The sequence below is a fragment of the Musca vetustissima genome, unplaced genomic scaffold, assembly GCF_032173495.1.
Source record: "Musca vetustissima isolate MV318-11 ecotype Yass unplaced genomic scaffold, APGP_CSIRO_Mvet_v1 utg11016, whole genome shotgun sequence".
In the NCBI taxonomy this organism is placed as follows: domain Eukaryota; kingdom Metazoa; phylum Arthropoda; class Insecta; order Diptera; family Muscidae; genus Musca; species Musca vetustissima.
The window spans coordinates 195,370-221,853 of NW_026882273.1; the positions used below are offsets into that span (position 1 = coordinate 195,370).

General features: G+C 36.3%; 2 protein-coding genes across 2 annotated transcripts in view; one reads left to right on the forward strand and one right to left on the reverse strand.

Moving 5' to 3' along the window:
- Window positions 1-9,715, forward strand: part of LOC133328500 (probable multidrug resistance-associated protein lethal(2)03659) — a 35,193-nt gene extending 25,478 nt beyond the window's left edge. The window contains exons 3-10 of the mRNA XM_061537065.1: window positions 4,526-4,685; window positions 4,869-5,247; window positions 5,896-6,671; window positions 6,731-7,588; window positions 7,648-8,132; window positions 8,201-8,979; window positions 9,047-9,463; window positions 9,527-9,715. Of these exons, the coding sequence (XP_061393049.1) occupies window positions 4,526-4,685; window positions 4,869-5,247; window positions 5,896-6,671; window positions 6,731-7,588; window positions 7,648-8,132; window positions 8,201-8,979; window positions 9,047-9,463; window positions 9,527-9,565 (3,893 nt within the window). The 3' untranslated portion in view covers window positions 9,566-9,715. The remainder of the gene's footprint in view (window positions 1-4,525; window positions 4,686-4,868; window positions 5,248-5,895; window positions 6,672-6,730; window positions 7,589-7,647; window positions 8,133-8,200; window positions 8,980-9,046; window positions 9,464-9,526) is intronic.
- Window positions 9,716-12,331: 2,616 nt separating this feature from the next.
- On the reverse strand, window positions 12,332-22,296 carry LOC133328489 (transmembrane protein 256 homolog). The gene is made up of 3 exons (XM_061537054.1): window positions 22,192-22,296; window positions 21,836-22,117; window positions 12,332-12,475 (listed from the first exon to the last, which is right to left on the reverse strand). Exons 1-3 carry the CDS (start codon window positions 22,282-22,284, stop codon window positions 12,332-12,334), a joined length of 519 nt encoding a protein of 172 aa, XP_061393038.1. The 5' UTR covers window positions 22,285-22,296.
- Window positions 22,297-26,484: the final 4,188 nt, after the last annotated feature.

Consider the following 26,484-nt stretch of genomic DNA (forward strand, 5'->3'; position numbering starts at 1 on the left):
TGTGGGTCAGTTGTTAGAAAGATGTACAAAAGAGTTTTTGGAAATTCGACCTTTAAGTATACTAAAAGTACTAAACTTTACTAAATTTAGTTCTAATTATATATACATTGAACATATATAGCTAGAATCTTGTGTGTATAAAAAGTAGGAATTAGGTGAATGACTGTTGGAGTGAAGGATTGAGGTAGTTTTAGAAATTCGTTCTTACTAGTTCGAAAAGTTCTATATGGTACTAAATTTAGTACTATTTGGATTTTGCTTGAAAGGATAGAGCTGAAAACCTGAAATTTGGAATTAAAATTACTGTTGAAGATTGAGCTATAGACACACCTTTGGAAATTCGTATTTTTGTGTACGAAAAGTACTAAACGGCACTAAATTTGGTACAATTTGGTTTTGGGTGAACGGAGATAGCTGGAAACCTAAAATTTGGAATAATGGTTGCTGTTGGAATATAGAATTGAGATATGGAAGCATAGTACTTATGTGTACTAAATGGTAATACGTGTACAAAATTAAATTTAAAGATTGGATTGTAGGATGAGACATGGAGCTAGTTTTAAAAATGCGTAAATATGTATACTAAGTGGATGGATGTAGGTGAACGGATGTGCACTTAAGGTTATTATTGAAGTGCATGACTGAGGTAGTTTTGGAAATTCGTACTTATGAGTACGAAAAGCATAAAATTTGTTACAAATTCGACTTGAGTGAACGGTTAGAACTCGAATTCTGAAAGTTGCCAATTAGATTAATGTGGGAGTGTAAGAAAAGTACAGAATGGTACCAAATCTGGTATAATTTGGAGAACAGACAGAGCTGAAGTTCTTAAATTTGAACTTACGATTGCTATTTGAAAGCAGGTTTGAGATAGGTTTGGAATATGGGTACGAAAAGTACAGAATGGTACCAAATATTGTATAATTTATTTTTAATTGAACAGACAGAGCTGGAATTCTTCAATTTGGACTTACGAAAATGCACTAAATTTGGATTTGGGTAACGGAGAGAGCTGGAAACCTAAAATTTAGAATGTCGGTCACTGACGGAGAGTTAGAAAGAAGTGCCAAGGGGGTTTTGGAAGTAACTGGTACTAAATTTAGTGGTGGTGATGGTATGGAGGTAGTCTTAAAAATGTGTACTTATGTGTTCGAAAAGTGCTGAATGCGGGACCTGTACGTATTTGCTAAAATCTGATCTATTTTTAATCTGTGTAATAAAATAAAAAAGAGATTTCGGAAAATAGTGCTTATGTGTATGAAGAGTACTAAATGGTAATAAACTTCATATTAGATGTAGACATAGAGGTGGAATTCAGAACTATAATACAACAAATTATACAGTGTTCACGATTTCCGTATGAAATATGTTTTTGTATTCCTTTTCCGCATACGAAGGAGCGGGTATTTTGCTAGTATACTATAAAATAGTGTACCATTTTCTTTACTGGCTTACTCCGCACTATGTCGCGAGTTCATATAAACAGCGGCCAAAAATAGAAGGAGTTATCGTAAGTTAATAAAATTTGGTACATGTGCTTATTATTTGCCTAAAGAGCAACTGACAAAAAATTGGATAGATCGGACCAATTTTTCGTATACCTCCCATACAATGGGTCTTGAGAATGTCACCCTTTTTGGCCTATAAAATCTTTAATATTCAAACAAATTCAATGAAAATTGGCAATTTACATTTAATTAGGCCTCTAAAGCAACTGACCAAAAACTGGGAAGATCGGACCAAGATTTGATATACCTCCCATACAACGGGTCTTGAAAATTTTAATATTTTGGGCTATATAATCTTTAATATTCAACCAAATTCAATGAAAATTGGCAATTTACATTTACTTATGCCTATAAAGCAACGGACCAAAAACTGGGTAGATTGGCCAAGATTTGATATACCTCCCATACAAAGGGTCTTGAAAATCCGCTTTTTGGACCTATAATTTTTTTATACTCATCCAAATTCCAGGAAAATTTTCATGTCTTCGTCCAAATTACATCAAATTTGGGCGAAGAAAGTAATAGGTGCTGTAATTTAGTTGTTGGCCCATATTTCAGGTACCTACTATACCAAAAGTCCCTAAAAATGTAACTTTCTGTACTATAAAATCGTTATATGCAGCTAAATTAAGTATAGTAGTTTTATTTTTGTTATTTTTCTTATAATAAATATTTATTATCCTTTTGTAACTAATAAATTACTTGTTTATCATTCTCAAAATTTTCAAAACACACATCAGATATATATATATATATATATATATAATATTGTCTTCCCAAATGTACGATTTACTATCATTCACATTATAATCTCGGGCCTTTACTTTATGGCTGTTTAAGGATATTAAAAGGTCGGATTGTAATATAAAATACTAAATAAAATCCTTATTTAACTCGGCTTTAACAAAAGTTCGGACTGCTACAAATTATTTGTTGGCATGACTTGTTAGCATCTTGTGAAAGTCGCTCAAAAGGTATTGTACTGCACTTTGCGTATCCCATGCCATGAACTAATATTTTTCTGTATGAACTTTCCACAAAGGTAATTCATGTGCGACATCTAAATTTAGATTATAAGATTATGTCTCAAATGATCCGAAAAATAAGTATAATCCTCAAACTGACTGAAAAATTATTTAAAAGCTATATTTTAAAACCAATTCTCCCATATCTTCGCTTCGAATAACGTTTTTACCACTTAATTGCATATTTTATGTAAAATTTTGTATTATCTCTGTGTTCTGAATACATATTCTCCTTCCTATTTGATCCTCAATAACTTATTTAATTGTATACATAACATATTTGACCATTCGCTTCTAACCATTTCATGAATATGCCATATTTTTTAATAAGGTGGTCACCAAAAAAGTTAAATAACTCTTAGGACCGCAGGACTCCGCAGCTAATTTTTGTTATTCCTTAAATGACACACTTTTCACCACTCAAATAAAAAAATAGAGCTAAACTTTTTTAAATTTTTTTTCTGCTCCACTAATTTCAAAATTTGTTTTAAAAATTTGGTGAACTAAGTACCACAAGTGTGGACGACTATATACACAATATGATATATATATATACATACAAACTAAAGCGAATCCTAGTATTTACATCCACAGCAACCAAAACAAACACTTTTATAATAACCGTTAATTTGAATATTCAAATATTTGAGCATCAGAAAAACACACCCATTTTTCGAAAATATGGTAAAAAATCAGTTTATAAATACTTATCAGATTTGAACTCTTGTAGAGTCAAAACTACTTGACATATCGATATAAAATTTCATATTTATTCTAATTGGAGTGTTTTCTATCAATCCTCATCAAAAAATTTGTCCTCCGTGGTACTTGGTTTTGACCATTTTTGGCCGCGGTCGTGACACTGTGCTCCGTAAGCTGTCAAACATGGATTATCCATTTATAATATGCATGCATTTTCGGTATATGGAAATGACTTGCAACATGTCAGTCTATACAGTAATTAAATACACCACAATACTAGAGAGGACGCATTTACTTTAATAGGATCTAAGTAATTGAAGACCAATGTAATTGGTAGGTCAATTTACGCTTGGATGGTCAAGGCCATTACTTCCGATACCCTTTCCCGATACCGATTACCAAACCGATATTCTTCTGATACCTTCACATAAGATTTGTAGAAAATCAGATATCTAATTTCATGCGGATTATGATTAAAGTTAAACCCTATGGGATTGGATTGTACCTTCTGGTACACCTTCCGCAAAGGGTGGATATTTTGAATTATTGTAAATCCCACATGCAGCGAATCAAGTACCCAATCAAATGACATATTCAACTAGTATGAATTTTAATTTAGTGACACAAAATGATTTTAGCATTGAATGCTTCTTCTATTGGGCATTGTTTTCTTAAATCAATATTAAACAAAGCTTGTATGCCATATTATTATTTTTTAACAAATACACACCCAACTTCGAGTAGTACAAAACTGCATGCTTACTTAAAAACAATTTCGTTTGTTATTATTATTTTTGTTTATTTATTTTGACAGTGATATTTTTTCGTGGAAAAGTATTTTCTTGGAGAGCTTAATGGCGTCATCACAAATAATGCTTCTCCTTTCACTGAATGTTTCGTTCAACCCCGTTTATAATATTTGTTTATTAAAAATCGTGAGAGTGAAACGAATATTATTACATTAAGGGGACCCCCCATTCTCGGTGTCAAAAAGTTTTATTTAGTTTTTCGAATCTACACTAATTCAAGAATGTCCCTACAAAATTTCAAGTGAAAATCTAATGAACTCTTGAACAGTTCTTTTCATGCCGAAAATTTGAAATATATAGGTCTATGTTTGGCATAGCCCCTATATAACGGCCTTACCCCAATTTATATATTTTGTACTATACTATAGAGTTGGCAATGAATTCCTACTGACAATTACAATTGAAATTTTTTATTACATTGTTCTCGATACACTTATCCTAAAATCCTTAATAATATTGTATCACTTTTCTTTTATTTCAGATACATTGGGTCACAAACTATCCGAAGCATGGGAGGAGGAATGCAACAAAAAACAAATGAAACACAAAGAACCAAGTCTTCTGAGGGCGGTTCTAAAAGTATTCGGTTTACGATTCGCCACCTTAGGTTTTGTTTTATTTATTCTAGAAATAGGTTTACGGTAAATTACCCCCCTCACTATGTTTAATATCCTCAGCATACTATTCAAAATGAGATCGGCTTCAAAGAGTAATTTAGAACATTTTAAAAGTCCATCTCATTTCGAATGGTTTGCAAAAAACCCATGAAATTTGTAGAAAAGGAGAATTTTTGTTTAAAAGACATCTCTTTTCTCAATTTCCAGTGTTACTCAGCCATTATTTTTGGGCGGCCTGGTATCGTACTACGCCAAACCTGAAAATAATGATAGTAGCGATCTATCCACAGCGTATCTATACGCTCTGGGTGTGATTCTATGCAGTGCCATCAATGTCCTGTTCATGCATCCTTACATGTTAGGCATACTTCACGTGGGCATGAAGATACGCGTGGCCATGTGTAGCATGATATATCGTAAGGCGCTACGTCTGAGTAAGACCGCACTGGGCAATACCACGTCTGGTCAGGTGGTGAATCTAATATCGAATGATGTCGGCCGTTTGGATACATCAATGATACATATGCACTATTTGTGGTTGGGGCCAATTGAAATTATCATTATAACATTTTTGATGTATCGAGAGGTAAGTTGTAAAAAATATATATAGAAATTAATTTTAAAAAATGGTGGAAATTTGTATTCCCCACGTTCTGTTAATCAGAATGCTCATATTCGTTACTGGTAAATTGGATTTATAATTGCATAACTTTGTGACACAGGTTGGGCGCCATCTCGTCTGTTAACTTTTTTTTCCAAAATATTGATAAAAAATATAGGATTTATATTTGAATGACTTTGAAACACAGGTTGGGCGCCAACTCGTCTCCCAAAATTTTTTCCTCAAAATTTTGATAAAAAAATATAAGATTTATAATTTAATGACTTTGTAACAAAGGTTGGGCGCCATCTCGTCTCTTAACTTTTTCCAAAATATTGATACCAAAAAATATTGGATTTATACTTGCTGTGCGCCATCTCGTCTCTTAAAAAATATTCCAAAATATTGATACACAAATATATGATTTATTCCTGAATGACTTTGTGACACAGGTTAATATCTAATTCCCAATTTTTTTTTTCAAAATATCGATAAAAATTGTGTCGCATATTTCACAAAGTTACGTTTTGTTTATAAGAATGAGGAATCCTATATTTTACAATTTCTATCACGAAGTTCTTACACACGTGACTTCTACTCTCCGCTTCTTACCCTACGTACCCTTGTTTTCAGATTGGCGTCTCATCCCTATTCGGTGTAGCCATTATGATACTATTTCTGCCGCTACAAGCCTACTTAGGCAAAAAGACTTCAGTTTTACGTCTACGCACTGCCCTGCGCACCGATGAACGTGTTCGCATGATGAACGAAATCATATCCGGCATTCAGGTGATCAAAATGTATGCCTGGGAAATACCATTTGGTAAAATGGTCCAATATGCCCGTCTCAAGGAGATGAATGCCATTCGCTACGTCAATTACATTCGTGGTATTCTGCAATCGTTCATTATGTTCCTGACTCGCATATCTGTCTTTGCCAGTCTGGTGGGCTATGTACTTTTAGGAAAACTGCTGACGGCCGAGAAGGCATTCATCATTACGGCTTTTTACAATATTCTGCGAAACACTATGACCATTTACTTTCCCATGGGTATATCGCAATTTGCCGAGACAATGGTATCGTTTAAACGTATCCAAAAGTATATGATGCACGAAGAGACCAAGGTACGGGACAGATCACAGGATGTGGATTGTGAAAATAATAAATTGCAGCCAACGGCAATTATCGAGGAAAATGGTAAGACCATTGGCATGAATGGCATTATGAAGCCGATGACAATTGTGGGTAATCATCATCCCCATCATGTGGAGGCTAGTGTGAGTATTAACAAATTGAAGGCTAAATGGGATCCACAGGCAACGGAATACACCTTGGAAAATATCGATTTGAAAATAAAGCCACGTACCTTGGTGGCTGTAATTGGGCCAGTGGGTTCAGGAAAATCAAGGTTAGTGTTTATTTCGTTAACAATTTCATTCAAATGTGCTCAACTTCTTGGTCCTCTAGTTTAATTCAAGCCATACTGGGTGAACTTCCTGCCGAAACGGGTTCGGTAAACGTAAGCGGCACATTGTCATATGCCTCCCAGGAGCCCTGGCTATTTACTGGTACGGTGCGTCAGAATATCTTGTTCGGTTTACCAATGGATAGGCAGCGCTATCGCACAGTTGTCAAGAAATGTGCTCTCGAACGTGATTTTGAGTTATTGCCCTTTGGCGACAAGACAATTGTGGGCGAGCGCGGTGCTTCTCTGTCTGGTGGTCAGAAGGCCCGTATCAACTTAGCCAGGGCTGTGTATCGCAAGGCCGATGTCTATCTGCTCGATGATCCGCTGAGTGCCGTCGACACTCATGTTGGGCGCCATTTGTTTGATCAATGTATGCGTGGTTTCCTACGCGATGACATTGTCCTTTTGGTTACTCACCAGCTACAATTTTTGGAACAAGCCGATCTTATTGTCATCATGGACAAGGGTAGAGTAAGTGCCACGGGAACATTTGAGTCGATGCGTAAAAGTGGTTTGGAATTCTCCAAACTTTTAATGCAAGCTGATAAGAGTGAAGATACGGGAAGTGTAAAGGGAACAAATGGTGATGTATCAGAAAGACAGGCACTGTCACGACAAAACAGTAAAATGCGTTCGCGACAAGACAGTGTGTCATCGATGGGTTCTGTGGCTGAATCTGCACAAGGCGATGCACCCAAACAGGTTCAGGAAACCCGCGAAGAGGGTAAAATCGGTTTGAAACTTTATAAGAAATACTTCGGAGCAAGTGGAGGATATTTCCTGTTTGCAATTATGGCATTCTTTTGTATTGGAGCTCAAGTTCTGGCCTCAGGAGGAGATTATTTCTTGTCGTATTGGTAAGACGACAGATTTTCTAAGTTTGAATGGATTTTAATTGTTTACTTCTGCTTTGTAGGGTCAACAAAAATGGACAAACCCAAAGTACGGTTACCGACTATTATCGCCGACCCGAAAGACGCTTGGACAACAACTCAGATCCTGTTGACCTTTACATTTTCACTGGCATTAATGTTTCGGTTATCGTATTTGCTCTGCTACGTTCCCTGCTCTTCTTTACGTTGGCCAAACGATCCTCCACCAATTTGCACAACACCATGTTCAATGGTGTCACGCGAGCCTCAATGTATTTCTTCAATACAAATCCTGCAGGTCGTATTCTAAATCGTTTTGCCAAGGATTTGGGTCAAGTCGATGAAATATTGCCCGGTGTAATGATGGATGTCATACAAATCTTTTTGGCCATTTTGGGTATTGTTGTGGTCCTGTGTATTGTGAACCCATGGTATCTGTTGGCCACAGCCTTGTTGGCTGTTATTTTCTATTTTATGCGTTCCTTCTATTTGAACACGTCGAGAGATGTTAAGCGTCTGGAGGCAATAAGTATGTTTTTGTTTTTTTTTTTGTTTTGTTTTTTGGTTATATTAATTAACGGGATTATTTTTTTCCAGCCCGTTCCCCTATTTACTCACATTTGGGTGCCTCCTTGAATGGCCTCTCCACCATTCGAGCATTTGGAGCTCAACAAATTTTAATCGAGGAATTTGATAATTATCAGGATCTCCACAGTTCCGGCTATTACATGTTCTTGTCGACAAGTCGTGCCTTTGGTTATTGGCTCGATTGCTGCTGTGTCCTCTACATTGCCATCATCACATTAAGTTTCTTCCTCTTCTCACCGAAAAATGGTGGCGATGTGGGTTTAGCCATTACCCAAGCCATGGGTATGACCGGTATGGTTCAATGGGGTATGCGTCAATCTGCCGAATTGGAAAATAACATGACAGCTGTTGAACGTGTCATCGAGTATGAAGATCTGGAGCCAGAAGGTGAAATGGAATCGCCACCGAATAAGAAACCACCCAAGACATGGCCCGAAGATGGTCAAATAGTTTTCGATAATTTAAGTTTGCGTTATTTCCCTGATCCCAAGGCGGAAACGGTATTGAAAAATCTAAATATTTCCATACAAGCAAGGGAAAAAATCGGCATTGTGGGACGTACAGGAGCGGGTAAATCATCGCTTATTAATGCCTTATTCCGTTTGTCGTACAACGATGGTTCGGTGATCATTGATAAACGTGATACCAAGGAATTGGGTCTGCACGATTTGCGTAGCAAAATATCAATTATACCCCAAGAGCCTGTGCTGTTTTCGGGAACAATGCGTTACAATTTAGATCCATTTGATGAATATGCAGATGCTAAACTGTGGAAAGCGTTAGAGGAGGTGAGTTGAAATGTTTGAAATTTTGACGTAACATATCTATTGATGGAAATGTTTTGTTTTTGATCAGGTCAAACTAAAAGATGTTGTCAGTGAATTACCCAGTGGATTACAAAGTAAAATATCTGAAGGTGGTACCAATTTCTCTGTTGGCCAACGACAGCTGGTCTGTCTAGCCCGTGCCATTTTAAGAGAAAATCGTATTTTAGTAATGGATGAAGCCACTGCCAATGTAGATCCACAAACAGATGCCTTAATTCAAACCACCATACGTAATAAATTTAGACACTGCACCGTTCTGACAATAGCTCACCGTTTACACACCGTCATGGATTCGGATAAAGTTCTTGTAATGGATGCCGGCAGAGCTGTAGAATTTGGTTCACCATTTGAGTTGTTGACACAGAGTAAAACAAATGTATTTTATGGGATGGTCAAACAAACTGGCATTTCCACCTTTGATAGTCTATTGAAAGTTGCACAAAAGGTGAGTCAAATTCTGGGATTTTTAATTTTTATAAATAGTAACATGTTGTTTTATTTTTTTCAGGCCCATGAGGAGAACTTAAAGGCCAAAAAAGATCCTTGACATTTCGTTCAAGTACCCAAAGTATTTAAGGATTATATATTAAAAATATTAGAGCCCATAACAAATCATCCGGCAAATGCTAAAATACAAAAGACACTGTTTTTTGAAAATGCAACAAAACCAAAATTCTTAGGCTAACATTCAGTTTATCCCTAGCCATAATCGTTTCACCATCGTACCACCAAAAATTTTGATTGAAATATTAATGACATGATGCTACAATTTTCAAAATATTTAGGGTACATACAAATATCTGGATAATATTTAATGATCACCGTTTTTAATATTACATCACAAAAGAAAGCAAAGCATCAATTTGGTCCCGGGGCACATTCTTAGTTTTATATGAGGGAATGTTACGTGCAATGTCCCTGTTGAAAGAAGACAATTGTGAGTTGTAAGGTCTACATAAGATATGATCATGTTTCACCACACTTCTTTAAATTAAATTTAAATCTTCAAACCCCAGACAGATTGAAATTTGTAGCAACATCTTATTTAAAAAAATTAAAATAAAAAAACAAAATCATAATTCACAATGGTATATCAAAACTGGAAACTTCATGTACAACATAAATTGTAGTAGAAACAAAAAGTAGTTGATCTATTTATATACATACATATTTAAATATATAAGACAAAAAGACGTTTCATATTTGTAAAAAAACAAAAAAAAATATTCATTTCTATAGAAACGAACATCTTTACAACGATGGCATTCATATAAACTAACACGCTTTTGTTGAAAGATTTGATTTTTATTTTTATTCTATTTTGATTCAAAACATTTGTAAGACAATAATTATCATTATTCAAATGATTGTAAAACATAGTAACTAAAAAAACTACAAAAAACACAAAAACATATAACTGTAAAAAACATATAAATTGAAGGAAACATATTTACACATACCTAATTACAAAAAAAAATGAAATTATATCAAAATTTATATGTAACTCAAGATGATGTTAGGGCAAAAAAAAAACATAACGTCAAATCCATATGCATATTATTTTTATACTGTGCAATAATAATAATTATTTATATATGTATAACAAGGTGTATATGTATGTAAATATGAAAAAACAAATGAAATGATAATTCTATTTATTTATCCTTGAAGGATGCATTTTATATATTCACATAGGTCTATATAAAAACTAATTATTAGTATGTATTTGAAAATTGTACTTATGTGTAAAATTAGAAGAAGAAGATAAAACAACAAAGTATTGTATTATAACTATAATGTAAAACAAAAAAAAAACAAGAAACCACAGCACATAGTGTGTGTTCCAAATGAAACGACAATATTTTACAACTTCAACTTTTTATTATTATATTTTTGTGATTTTTAGTTTTTTATATAATTTAATAAATAAAATAATTATTTATTTTCATGCCTGGAAATTATTGCTTTTAATTTGTTTTTATTTTTTATAACATTATAATCAAGTTTATTATTCCTTATTATTATCAAAAAGATATTTGATTATTCTGGTTATTTTCAATAAAAAAATTAATTTTTAAAAATAACTTGTGGCCAGTGAAGTCATGTGTAGACATTGGAGTGAATTTCCGTGGAATTAAGATAAGAAATAACTTTAGATTTACCATTTTATAGCTTCCTTTTGAAATTCGCACCATTTAAATATTCTGAAAAGAAATGTGAATTCGGCATAACCACCAGCGGTCTAACTTCAGTTACAAGAATATTTTTTGAGTATTTTTCCTTATTACAAGAGAGACTCCGAGGAACGAGCTTTCAAACCTCGTTGAAGTACTTCCATTATTTTCTTGCAAGGCTCATGAATTCGCTCCTCAACATAATGGAGAACAAGTGGATATTTCCGTTTGAGTCAGAAACATTCCCGAAAACCTATCAGAAATTAATCCTTGACAGATGATACTGTTGAGATCGCGGTAATTGATGTGTCTTCATAAAAACGTTCATGAGGAATTAGCTTTTGATCGATCGATCCTGATACCGACCTCGCGAATGATGGCGCCCAAGAAAGGACTAAACCCAGAACAAGGCAACCCCATTGGCGACTAACCATCCCTCACAGCAAATGGCTGTACTCGTCGTAGGAGCAAGAAACTACCGCAAAGAAGTCAAGGTCAAAAAGTGACAAAGGGGAATGAAATTCCAATCATAGTCGAAGCATTTTATTTTTCTTCTAACCCACAATAGAATTTTTATATTGAATGGTAAAATTTAACTCCAAAAATAAAATTAATGTTGCTAGATTTTAATTTAATTTTTTATTGATTTATTTTCAATACAAATTTCAATCTTAAATTAACCAATTGCTAATATTTTCTTTGGAGAGATTTTTTTATTAAAATTACATTTGAACTGAGGAGGAAAACGCCTATATATACATATAAATACATAAATAACTTAGAACATATATGAACAAAAAAAAGAAAGATAATAAAAAATAATTACAACTAAATGTTAAATACAATAAAAACAAAGAAGGAGAAAATCGAATAATTTACAAAACTTAAAATTTAAAAAAGAAGGAATAATAATTTATACATTTCATTAAAAATAGACATTAGTATAACACAGAAGGTGTTGTCGATTGTTTTTATTACATCAATATAATTAACAAATATTTCTTTTTTTCATATTAACATTACGATATATCGCTTATATTATTTATCTGATAAAGATATTCTTTTTCTGTTTTATTCTTTCTCGTGTATGAGTGTTATGTAGCAGACATTAGTTTAATAGAAAATCTAAAGTTGATATTTTAAAATATTAATGATAACCAGGCAGCAATTAAACAAAAGCCACCACAGGTGGCAACTTGTATGAAGGTTCTGTCACCGGTCAAAGCCCTATAATACATGGGTCCACTGAACAATATGGTACCAGCTGCCATCAATGATCCAGTCTGGAAGAAAGGAAAACAAAAAGAAATATTAATTATTATTTCTTAAGCATAGAACTAATTCAAGTGACTAATATAAAACTAGAGCTTTTACTACCAAATAAAAAAAAAAACATGGAGAATATCAAAATAAAAAAATCACAAAAATTCTAAATTAAAAAAAGCTTAAATTACAACCCAAACCTGAAACCTCTTCCCATTTTATAGTTGATAATAAAATTTATTAAATAAATAAAAAATAATAATGCATTTAATGTTGTAACAAGATTCTAAAATAAAAACAAAACGCAAAATAATAATATATATTTTTTTGTAATTAAAAAAAAACCTCTTGCCTATGAAAACAAAAAAAAAAACAGAAATAAGTAACAAATGGAAAAACTAAACTCCATATAGTGGTTGTTATTAGCTAACGAATTGAAAACAATTATTTACTAAAAAACAAACTAGTTACTTAAGCAAAACAAAAAAAAAACAAAATGTGTTCTCTATACATACAAAGCATAAATGGAATTTTTAATTTATTGGCAAAGCAAAGGAATTAAACCCCCAGGATTTTTAATTAATTAATAATAAAATTCTATAAGAAGTTTTGAAGTTTTTTCTACGCTTCTGCACTACACCTACAGAAACTAGAACTGCCTCTGGAAATCAATTTAGGGGGTTTAAAACCTAAAACTTTATTTTACAAAAAAAAAACAAAACTAATAAAAAATTATGTCAATTATGAATGTTACGATGAAACAAACAGAGAATTCTAACAAAAACAAAAATAAAACCAATTCATTTAGTTATAAGTAGTCATCATTAGGGAGTAGCAAGTAGCACAATGGAAAAATACTTTATTTTTGAACCAAAAACAAAACGTAATATTTAACACACAACAATAAATTATCCAAACGATTGAAACATTTTTGTACAATAATTTAAGAATATTAGAAGAAAGGTTGCAAATCAATAGAATACCCATATCAATTACAAAAAAAAAATGTAAAACTGAGCACATATGTATGTACGCATTTTACTTATGTTTAATAAAAAATAACAATAATGCTCCCCAATAACATGAATTTATTGATATTCATAAAACAGTGTGTGTTGTAATTCATTATTTCTGTACAATAAATCTGTCTGCGTGTTTTGAATTTTGTTTTACTGACTTTTGAAAAATCTTACAGGGAAAAAATATTGAGTAAAGTTTTGTACAAGCAAAAAACAAGCAATTCATGTATTCTTCGACAAATTTTAGGGTCGTACCTAAATTCATGCGTATGCGTACGATTTTATTCATCTCAAAAGTTAAATACATGTATTTCAATGAATGTTACCCAAATACGCAATGCGTATAAAAATATAAAGTTGAAAATAATTATGTTTATGATTTTTTGACCTTTCGGATTTTTAATAAATTAGAGATGGTTGATTGAGCTTGAGGTCAATGTTTTGTATTTATTTCTTATTTTCCAATATTTTGAAATTCGTTGAATTTCATCTTCAGGGAAGTTAATTTTTAAATAACAAACATTAAATAAGTAGCTTAAAACTGGCGTAGTGTGACTACCACGGTCAAAAGAGTGCAATAATAATTTTTGACCGTGTTTGTTATTTAAAAATTAACTTCCCTGAAGATGAAATTCAACGAATTTCGAAATATTGGAAAATAATAAATAAATACAAAACATTGACCTCAAGCTCGATCAACCATCTCTAAATTATTAAAGTTGAAAATTTTAAACATTGACAATGCGTATTTTAAATTTTTTGTTTTTTGAAAATATAATTCCATTCATTGAAAAAAATCGTATTTCTATAAATGTAAAAAATTTTCGGTTAATTAAGAAAATGTTTTCATCCATTTTCGCCGTTTTCAATTGACACACAAGTAAATAAGGTCCTTACGTATTTGCATGGTACAATTATAAAAGGTAACAGCAAATCCCAGCTGATTGATTCCAACGTTATACTAGTGTCAATATGAATTTGACAAATTATGTTTTTAAAAATCACCCAACAGGAAAATTGGGAACGCATACAATTTAAAATTGTTCTTTATTAAATGTGCTCCTGTATTCAATTTACTCAATCTGCCAGCTGGGAAAGTTTGAGGAAGCAAATCTTTCTTCAAGGAATAACTCGCTATTCCCAGCATTTTCATATGTGTTACACATATATATGGCAATGGCTCAATTATAGGAAAGATGTGGAATAGATAGAAATATAAATTTGATAGATTTTCATTCATATTTTTCAATTTTTATTTTGAGGATTCGAAAATATTTCATTTTCAAAATAAAAATAATTTGATGATAATTTGTTTGTTTATTTACATTTTTCTGCCAAATGAGTTGACACTAGTAGAACTTACAACAACAAATTTCCATGTGGTTGTTGTATCGTTTTTTGTACAACACTTGCTGTTACCTTCTATTATATATATATTATATTATATTATACCATGACGTATTTGGTTAATACGGACGTTCAGCAAACCTAATAAAGGTGAGAAAGTGGGTATTTTAGTACGCAACGCACTGAATTTAGGTACGGGGCTTAAAATTTGTACAAAATATTGTATTTTTATTCTCACGAAAGAAAAGTACACAGACATACCTAATGTCTTTTGGCCCTAGAGTTTATAACATTTCGAAATATTTTATAAATCATATCAAAATATCGTCTTATGTCGACTATCTGATGTTGCAGTTTTAGCGAAGGACGACATCAATAGTTTTTGGTATTAGTTAGGGAACTGGATAAAAACCGTTATTTTTTGTATACTTCTTTGTCGCATTACAGACTACTATTATTAATCCGAACACCAAGAAGATCTTCTATTGGAACAATGGAAGATTCATCAGCACAACCAATCATTGATTGTGCCAAGGAAGCATCCAGCAAGGAGATCAATCGGAAGGCGATAAACTTTTTCCTAATCATTCAGAATCTCAAGTTCATTCGGAAGTTCACAAGTAACTACCCGAAAAGTGCTGTGTGAGAATTCTTGATTGAATGAATTCCTACTTCGCGTAAGAAGTTAAGCCAAATTAACCCCTAGGGGAGTTGCCAATCTCCTACTAGGCGCGTCTTCCCGGGTGGCGGATGGGAAGGGGGTCTCCATGATGTGCGGAGAGAAACTGACCTAGGTCTCCTAGATCAACTTCTCTCTGTGCCTTGTGGAAACCCTGGGGATCTTCGGATCCCCCGTGGACCAAAATGGATCGGGGTAGTGCCCTTAAATTAACTAAGATGGGAAAACGCAGTAAAAAGAATAAAGTTACGGTGCAGGGAGTTAATAACCCAGTACCGGCGGCAATCGTTGGTGAGGTCACAAGCCACGTGTCGTCGAGATCAAGCGATTGTGATCCGGCTGTTCTAGGTGTGGATGCCTTGGTACCTACAGCCGTATCTGCTACAAGTGCATCAATTCCAAAACAAAACGTTGACGAACCGGCAATTCACTTGGCTAACGATAATGTCAAGACTGATGAAAATCAGTCCTTGGCTGACAGGACTGCAGTTCTGGGAGGGGACGACCTACACGGGACTCTACGCGCTATCCGCGATAGTCTAGAGGAACAAAGTAAGGAACTCTTTCGACCAGCTAGACAAACTGGTACCGGAAGAGCAATGTGGGGACACGCTTCCGGAGGAGCTGCTACTAAATCTTACCCTAACTGATGATGAGCTGGACACCACGGTGATCCCAGCCAAGTCTACACAGGGGGATGGCCATAGCAGCAACGAAGGAAACGTGGACCCTATTGTCCAACCGACCTCCAGTCTGTCTTCAACAGGTCCTGTGTCGGCACCTGCCGACAGACTTCAGAGGCAATCCGCTACAGAGGTGATGTCCGATGGGGAATCTGTTGATCCCCCGGAAACGGACAGTGGCTCGAAGGTTGGGAAGGCCCGAGAAGTGACGGATGCGAAGCACTACAAACGTGCTGTTTCGTATCTTCGCAAATTCGTGGGGCGAGACGCGAATTTGATCTCGGAGAGGGAGGTTCACCTCATCAAGGGTAAGATGAGATTTGTGAGGAAATTCGAGAGAATTTACCCTCACGCTCTCCATCGTGAACTCGAGATGGACAAGATCTCCCTCCCAAATAACACTGCTCGCACAAAAGTAGTAGAATCGGCGAAGCCCACTGTCTCTGACAAAGGTGCTAAGCCGATTTCTGACCCGAAGCCCAGTGCTGATCCGAACCCGAGTAAGAAAGCACAGGAAAAGGTTTCTGAGAGTATCCCCAAACAGAATGTCACCCATAAGGGTGATCAACCTGCAGAGGGCTCTGTGTCAAAACCCGATTCTGCGCCTAACGACAAGGGGGAGGCAAAGGCGCTGGCTGGATCCAAAAATGGTCGAAAAAGGAAGAAGGGAAAACCAGCGAAGGAACCATCGTCTCCTGGGAGAGCAGATGTCGCCCCACAGAATAAATCTGTGAAGCGTATCCGCTCCTCGGAGGGTCCTCAACCCTCACCCAAGAAGACGATGACTTCTCGTCTGGTAGATCCATCTACCTCTTATGCGGCTTGTGTTGGACTACAAACTGCAGAGAAACGACCGAGTACGGAGAAGGCTTCAACCTCCTCTGGAAAGGCGACCTCCAAGGCTCGTAGTCAACAACGTAAGCCGTATGAAAGACCAACTAAGGTAGCCACCGATGAAGACCTTCTTGTGGCAATCATAGACAAAGCTGATCCTCAGGGTAGAATCAGTGAGAGTCATTGGTTGCTGTTTGAAGGAGCCCTTCGGTCGGCTATCGTCTGCGGGACGGACCAAGGGGACCGACAGTTTGGTAGTGCCTTCATGCAGAAGGGCGCCAAAGTCATTAACTGTTTAAACAAAAAATCCAAGGATTTCCTTGTGGAAACCGTTAGTGGCTTTGGCGCGCTCTGAGAAGGAGCTAACCTTGCAGCGGTCTCCCTAGCAGAAATCCCGACAAGACGGATCCTTTCGGCCTGGGTTCCCCCACCTTCTGTGGATAAGGAGCTCTTGCTGAAGATGCTGGCGCTACAAAACCCCAGCCTCACTACATCGAGTTGGATTGTGGTCAATCTAACTCCCTGTAACGAGGATGGTGGTATGGTGGCGAGAGTGGCGGTTGACCCACCAGGGGAGAAGTATCTCAGGGAGCGTGAGGGGAAACTGAACTTCGGTTCAGGATGGGTTCGGTTTCGACTGAACACATCCACCGAAACTCAGTAGGAGTGGGGAAGCGGCATAGGCTGCGCATAATGCAGATCAATCTACATCATTGCAAGGCCGCAGCCGCCGAACTACTCCTGTCCCTCACGAACTCGGAAGTGGACATTGCCTTAGTTCAGGAGCCATATATTTATAAAAATATGGTTTCTGGACTAAGGAATGCCAACTTTGATATCTTCGCCACGTCCACGGGGGACAAGGTGAGAACATGCATAGTAGGTAGGAAGAGCTTAAATTTAATCTTTCTGTCTAATTACAGCAATGGTGACATGTGCACTGTGAGGCTGGAGCACAAGACGGGGAAGGCCACCCTGCTCTCCTCAGTCTATATGCCCTTTGAGGAGAGGGACCCACCAGGCACATGTGTACGGAAGATGCTCGATGAAATGACGAGCACCTGCAATGTTATCTTAGGATGCGACGCAAATGCTCACCATTTTCAATGGGGTAGCAAGGACACAAACATACGAGGTGAGTCCGTTTTTGATTTCATTTTATCCTATGATTTACGTATATGTAATATGGGTAGTGATCCGACTTTTAAAGTTAGGGGTAGAGAGGAGGTCATTGACTTAACCCTCTCAAATCTAGACGACTCCGTCATCAGGAACTGGAGGGTATCTGATGAATGTTCCTTCTCGGATCATTTAAAGATTCTCTTCGAATACTCTTTTGACGGAGATAGACAACAGCCTTATCGGAATCCAAGGAGAACAAACTGGGAGAAATTCACGGGGCTAACGAACTCCCAGCTGACTCTTAACACAAACTTAGGAACAGCTGTGGAACTCAACGGGGCCGTGAAAAATCTAACGGACGTTCTCTTATGTTGCCATAAGGAATCCTGTCCGCTCACACATCCTGGGAAGAAATCTCGGCCAGTGTGGTGGAACAAGGAACTTGGTGAGCTCAGGAAAGCGACCAGACGACTGTATAACAGGGCGCATAAGTCTAAACTCGACACTGATTGGAACTCCTACAGAGTTAGTTTCAATAAATACAAGAGTGAGATAAAACGCGCGAAGAAAAAGTCATGGGTAAATTTCTGTGAGTCGATAGAAGGGGTCAACGACGCTGCTAGGTTTCGAAAACTACTATCCAAGGACCCGAAGTCCATCGGTAGTATTAAGAAGCAAGATGGAGCGTGGACGGACTCAGGTTCTGAGACTCTTAATCTCCTAGCCGAGACTCATTTCCCGGGTTGCAAAGACATGGGTACCATCGACGGTGATCGTGATGACACTCGGCCTTTTGCCACCCCGGATCTGGATCTCATTAGCAGGGTGGTTAACAGAAATAAGATACGATGGGCGGTCAACACATTTAAGCCGTATAAATCGCCAGGACCGGATGGTATTCTTCCGGCGATGCTTCAATATGCCTCGCCAAGTATTTATCTGATCCTTGAGAAGATTTACACTGCGTGTCTGACACTCTCGTGTGTTCCGGATCTATGGAACGAGGTAAAGGTCACTTATATTCCCAAAGCAGGGAAACCAAGCCACTCTGCACCAAAAGACTATAGACCCATTAGCCTATCATCCTTTCTCCTCAAGACTCTCGAAAGACTGATCGACCTGGAGATAAGGAGTCGTATTGACACCACTTCTCTCAGCAACTCACAACACGCATACATAAAGGGCAAGTCTGTGGAATCTGCACTGCACGAAGTGGTGGGATATATTGAGAGGAACATGGAAAACTCAAATTTTACGCTGGCCGCCTTCTTAGATATAGAGGGAGCCTTCAACAACGTTAAACTTGAATCCATAAACCACTCACTCAGGGAAGTCGGCATTCCTGATACTCTGACATATTGGATAAATAAAATGCTTAACAGCAGAATTATAAATTCAAGTGTGGGGGATACAAGAATCAGGAAAACAGTAACTAGAGGCACGCCTCAAGGAGGGGTGCTTTCACCGTTACTATGGCTACTGGTAATTAATATCATTTTGAGGGAATTGGACGGGGAATGTATCAAAGTTGTAGCTTACGCGGACGACGTTGTGATATTGATTTCCGGAAAATTTCCGTCTACAATCTCTGAGCTTATGCAAAGGGCCTTACTGACGCTGTCACGCTGGGCCAAGGCAAATGGTCTTGGTGTAAATCCAACGAAGACGGAACTGGTAATGTTTACTAGGAAGCGTAAGCTCGGTGTCTTTGTTCCACCAACATTGGATGGGGTGCAACTTCACCTATCTCCCGAAGCAAAGTACCTCGGCACAATCCTGGACTGTCAACTACGATGGAAAAGGAACGTTGAGGAGCGGGCGAAGAGAGGAATGATTGCACTCTATGCATGCAAGAACTCTATTGGGAAAAGCTGGGGGCTTAAACCATCGACTATACACTGGTTGTATAACACTGTGGTGAAGCCCATCTTGTCCTATGGCTCTCTTGTTTGGTGGAATTGTCTGAGCCTCAAGTCGACATCTAGTAAACTAGACAAGGTACAAAGAGCTGCCGCAATTTTAGTTACAGGAGCCAGAAGGAGTACGCCACAAGCAGCTCTGAACGCAATGCTGTACTTCAAGCCCCTGGGCCTCAGCATTAAGTGTCAGGCTGCGCGTAGCGCCTTAAGGCTACACGAACAAAAACTCTGGCGGAACTGTACCTTTGGACATAGTAGTGTTCTAAACGAACCAGGTATAGCATTGGACCAACGTGCTAAACTAAGCGACTATATATCACCAATCCTTAGATTCGACGATGTAGATGTCGTTATCCCTAGTAGAGACGACTGGAAAAGAAGTAACCCTCCTCTGGACGGTCTGGCCTTCTATACAGACGGATCCAAGATGGAAGAAGGTACTGGGGCAGGCGTCTACTGTGAAAGGCTAGGCCTTGAGTTGACCTACAAGCTGGATAGTAATTGTAGTGTTTTCCAAGCTGAAATCTTCGCGATCTGGAAGGCAGCGGAATTGATAAAAAACCTGGATGCTGAGGTCGTTGAACCGGTGACTATCTTTGTGGATAGTCAAGCGGCTCTTAAAGCCATCAAATCTTGCTACATCAAATCCGAAGCCGTCCTCAAGTGTAGAACAGCTCTGGAAGAACTTAACCATAGCTATCGGTTGTGTTGGGTACCAGGACATTGTGACATCTTGGGTAATGAAAGAGCGGACGAACTAGCTAGACGAGGATCTCAATCCACCGATCTAGAAACTGATGACTCACTTAAACCACCCATATGTCTTTTCTATAGAAACTTTGAGGCATTCTTTGACGAAACAGCCCGCGAACTTTGGCACAACGAACCTAGGTGCAACGTGTCAAGATCAATCTGGCCGACTCTGTCTACTAAAAGAACGCACTCACTATTGAACCTGAACAAAGCTGAAATTAGAGTGATGACGGGAATTATCACTGGTCACTGCAACATCAGGGCCCTTACTAGTAAATGGGATCTTGATGCAACTGATTACTGCAGACTCTGTGTTGACGAGGAGGAGACGGAGACAATTGAGCATCTCCTGTGTCACTGCCCAGCCTTGGCTTACAGGCGACACAGACTAATGGGTGCTCATACTCTTCCGTCTCTCAGTTTCTTCTCATCAACCGAACCTGCTCTAATCTACAGCATAATTAAAAACATAAAATGGTTAGGAGCACATAACCTTGGCACGTAATGCTTTTTTCTGTCTGACTCATAGGACCATCGACCTTCAATCTTTCTCCACCCCCTTTAATTTACTACTCTTCTCTTCCCTACAGATCTGTCTTCTTGGTCTCTTCTCTTCACTGTATCTTTTCTTGTGGATGATCACAACGGACCTAACCGGTCTCAGAGTGTTGCAGTCACACATGTGACTGCACATCCCCAAACCTAACCTAACTTGGAAAATACCCTATTTTTGACCATAATCCAAGCTAGAAAATAAGGATGATCTTGATCAGTCACATTTATCCTAAGACACATTTTAAGTTTAAAAAGCACTTCATCCGTCGCTTGATGCTGATATAATAAATCGCCTATATCTTCAGCAGTTGTTGAGATTTTCATTTGAATACGGAGAATCTCGAATTAGTTCAGGTTCCAATTAAATAAAAAAAATAATAATTTCTTTTAAAACCGGGAATGGGGGTCCCCTTAATTGTACCTTTTGCACCAACATTTTTATGGTTATTAGCAATTACATTCAACTTACCAATACCGGACGTCGGGCCAGTGGCATTGCTAAAAGTGCAAATGAATGCAGGAAATGAAAACGATTAGCAGTCTCGAACACGGCCTTTGATTCCATTTGTTCTTGGGCATCGATAATCTTGACCAAATAATGTTTTCCATATGCACCCATTATAACGGCAGTTGCACCGCTTAAACCGGCTAAACGAACAAAGTGATAATTGCTACCAGCAATTTCCCACAAATTCAATGGTTTTGGTGGAGCTACGACAACATCCTGTATGGCTTGTTTTGGTTTCAGTCCCTATTGTTAATCAAAGTAAAGGAGAATTATTACATAAAAAGAACAGAGCAACAAAATACACGGGACAAACATACAGAACCCTTAAGAACGGCTGAAGCTGAATTGATTACAGCTTGACTGATGGGATTTCCAAGAGTTAAATAGTTCAAAGTTTCACCCCAAGACATTGTATCGGCTAACAATTATAGTTTTTCGTTCCAGAAATTTAACGAATTGTTTGTTGGGGGTACTCTAATTCTGGTGAATCGAAAACAAGAATCCAGATGATGATGGCTTCCAGTTATATGACAGACGAATCTCCTATTCTGCTTCTTTTTAATTCCCATGCAGCTTGAAATGATAACAAGTTTTCGGACAAAAATAATCTGATTGCTTCATACAGTCGGGCCAAAATGAGTTACTGATTTGTTTTGAAATATTAATAGTGAAAATATAATAAATCAATAAAAAATAAATTTTAGCTGGATAAATAAATATAAATCAAATAAAAATAAAATTTAGCTGGATAATAAAATATTTTTACTTCTGTTGCCCCAAGGCACATCTACATTGTGTTGCCCCTTAAAAAAATAAAAAACTAAGGAAATGAAAAAAATATATGAACGATTTAAAGTTTTAAAGACAGATTGACAACATTGCTTGAAAGTAAATTGTACAAACAGCTGGACTGTTGCTACTACCTCATCGGATATCACCGGTACTTATCCAATAACAGCTGTTTTTGTTTTGTTTCTGAAGCTAGCCTTCGTGAGCAAGGGAAAGGAATCGGGATTTTGCGGAGAATTTCTATACTATATACAAATTAATTATCATGTCTCTCTCACCTGAATACCTGCATTGTTGGTAGTTTTTTTTCGAAAAATCCATCGCCTGACGGGGCTAAAATTGATTCAACATCAGCATCCATATAGACTGTTTTGCAAATCGAATTGAACAAAACTTATTGATGCACTTCTAGCTCGAAGCATGAATGTTTTTCCTTCCTATGGATATGGATAAAAAGAGGAATTTCAGTTTCTCCAAAACTCCTGTAATTCGATAAAGATAATAATATTTATTAATTGATGAAATTGTTTGAATATAACGAAGCAATGTGATTTCATAAGGTAAAATTAAATGATGTAGATAGTTGTAGATTTTAAAGATCTTCTTCAAACCTTATAAAATCACCATAAGAAAGCTACATTGAATGTTTGTTACCTAAGTGTTACAACTTCTTTCAGATCAAAAATGCTTGCGGTCAAGGGATCCGGTTAGGGCAATCACGCATTCTGATCTAGACCAAAAATCACACAAGCTTCTATATGAAGGCCTTTTACAAAAACACTTTCTTATTTACACGAAGTCACTTTATCAAGTCATTTAAGCAATTCCTAACAGAGACTCGATTAAAGCAATGTAAAGGTTAGTAAAGTAACTTTTAGTGCTCTGAGAAGTTTTTGGTTGTCGCAATCAAAAAATTGTAAAAAATATTCGGCTTCCGCAATCAAATCTCGCACTTTATCATTGCTTAGATTTTTTAAACAAATGGTCACAAGTGGTGCTATGGCAGCGATAACACTTCTTATAGCTGTCAAACTATTCTGCTCATCATCTTGAACAGAGATGTTCTATAATGCGGAAAGCACGTCATGGTTGTAGATCGCAGCTACTCGTTCAAAGGGAGAAGTTTGGTAGTTGTACTTTTTGTAATAACTTAGACAAAATTGCGTTTTTAGCCATTTTTTCGTCTTCATCCAGCTCTGAATCCAAATCAAAGACTTGTTTAAGAAATATGGTTGATGCAAGGTCTCTTTGTCTTCCCAGATTGCTCTTAATATGTATGGTATTTTCAAAAAAAAAAAAAAAAAAACATTTATAATATTAATAAGGAGGTGGGTAATGTCATAAATGATCCGAATGCCATCTTCAAAATAGGAAGGAAAATTCACATTCATTGTTCTTCCCTCAGGGTATTGGTCTATATACTTTGCTTGGACGGGATGTCTGTCAAAAATTTACAGATTAATGTTTTAATGTAATGGTTGCAGTTTCTTCAGGACCTTTTTAATTGTGTCTTCTAGCACTAAGGTGTTGTACTCATTCTTGAGTACAAACGCAACAAATATCCTCCAGCCGTCACATAGCCTAATTAGTTCTACACCCAATTGCAATGCACACTGTTTGCATTTTTCATCCTTTTCCTCGAATATTTTGGTCAACGTATTCAATACAGTTTCATCAAATTGCTCTAGGCTGGGTTTGGGTCGCCAACATGTTACATTCGGCCTAATGCAGCGTTATGGTGGGGTTCCACACTAGCTTAGGAGGGAGCGTTTTTTTCAAGGGGGTTTTTAACCCTGCCACCATCAACCCTAGGGAATGAACACACAAAGGAAATTTGGATCAATACAAGACAAAGACGAATACAAACACAACATAAAACCATGACACAGGAGCTTCATGGAATCTGCTCCTCCACTTTGCCCACCCATCCTTGACCATTTTTATCCTAAATTTAAACTGAATTATAAAGGGACCCGTATTCCACTTACACTTGCTCACTCACAACATATTCTTAGTTTTGCTCTCACAGAGAAGAAATTAACACAACATTTTTTAAATTTACACTCTAACATAAAAACAATTTATTGACATTGTCATTTTCCTTAATAATGTGGCCGAAAATTGTTGTTATGGCTGTTGACCTGGCCAAAATTAGCTGTTGTGTTGCGGTGCCCGATAAAAATGATCTGACCCCTCCGTTGTGTTTGGCGTGGTGGCCAGTTGACGCCTTTAAATCCTTTTTTGTTGGCCATATCTACAATTGTAGATTTTGAAGATCTTCTTCAAACTTTATAAAATCATCATAATAACATAAAAAGCTACATTGAATGTTTGTTACCTAAATGTTAAAACTTCTTTCAAACCAGAAAAGCTTGCGGTCTAGACCAAACATCACACAAACCTATATATGAAGGACTTTTACAAAAGCGCTTTCTTGTTTCCATGAAGTCGCTCTCTCAATTCATTTAAGCAATTCCTCACAGAGACACATGGATATTCAACTAAAGCGATGCTAAGGTTAGTAAAGTAGCTTTTAGTGCTCTGAGAAGTTTTGGTTGTCGCAGTCAAAAAATTGTAAAAAAAAATTGGCTTCCGCAATCAAATCTCGCACTTTATAATTGCTTAGATTTTTTGAACAAATGGTCACAGGCAGCGGTAACAGTTCTTGTAGCTGTCAAACTATTCTGCTCATCATCTTGAACAGAGAGGTTCTCTAATGCGGAAAGCACGTCATGGTTGTAGATCGCAGTAACTTGTTCAAAGGGAGATGTTTGGTAGTTGTACTTTGTAATAACTAGACCTCGGATTTTTGCATATTTTTTATGCTTTATCCGATTGGACTCAAATTTTGTATTTAGGCGTTTCATGCTTTAATTGATCGATATTTGGGGTCATGTCAAAAATATGCAAAAAATATGCAAAAAATATGCAAAATATATGCAAAAAATATGCAAAATATATGCAAAAAATATGCAAAATATGCAAAAAATATGCAAAATATGCAAAAAATATGCAAAATATGCAAAAAATATGCAAGATATGCAAAAAATATGCAAAATATGCAAAAATATGCAAAATATGCAAAAAATATGCACGGTATGCTAGGTCGATATGCGATAAATATATGCAAAAAATATACAAAATATGCATTGTCGATATGCAAAATATGCAAAAATATGCAAAATATGCAAAAATATGCAAAATATGCAAAATATGCAAAAATATGCAAAAATATGCAAAATATACAAAAATATGCAAAATATATGCAAAATATGCAAAAATATGCAAAATATGCAAAATATGCAAAATATGCAAACATATGCAAAATATGCAAAATATGCAAAAATATGCAAAATATGCAAAAATATGCAAAATATATGCAAAATATGCAAACATATGCAAAATATGCAAAAATATGCAAACATATGCAAAATATGCAAAATATGCAAAAATATGCAAAATATGCAAAAATATGCAAAATATGCAAAATATATGCAAAATATGCAAACATATGCAAAATATATGCAAAATATGCAAACATATGCAAAATATGCAAAAATATGCAAACATATGCAAAATATGCAAAATATGCAAAAATATGCAAAAATATGCAAAATATATGCAAAATTATGCAAAATTATGCAAAATATGCAAAATATATGCAAAATATGCAAACATATGCAAAATATATGCAAAATATGCAAAATATGCAAAAATATGCAAACATATGCAAAATATGCAAAATATGCAAAAAATATGCAAAATATGCAAAAATATGCAAAATATGCAAAATATGCAAAAAATATGCACGGTATGCTAGG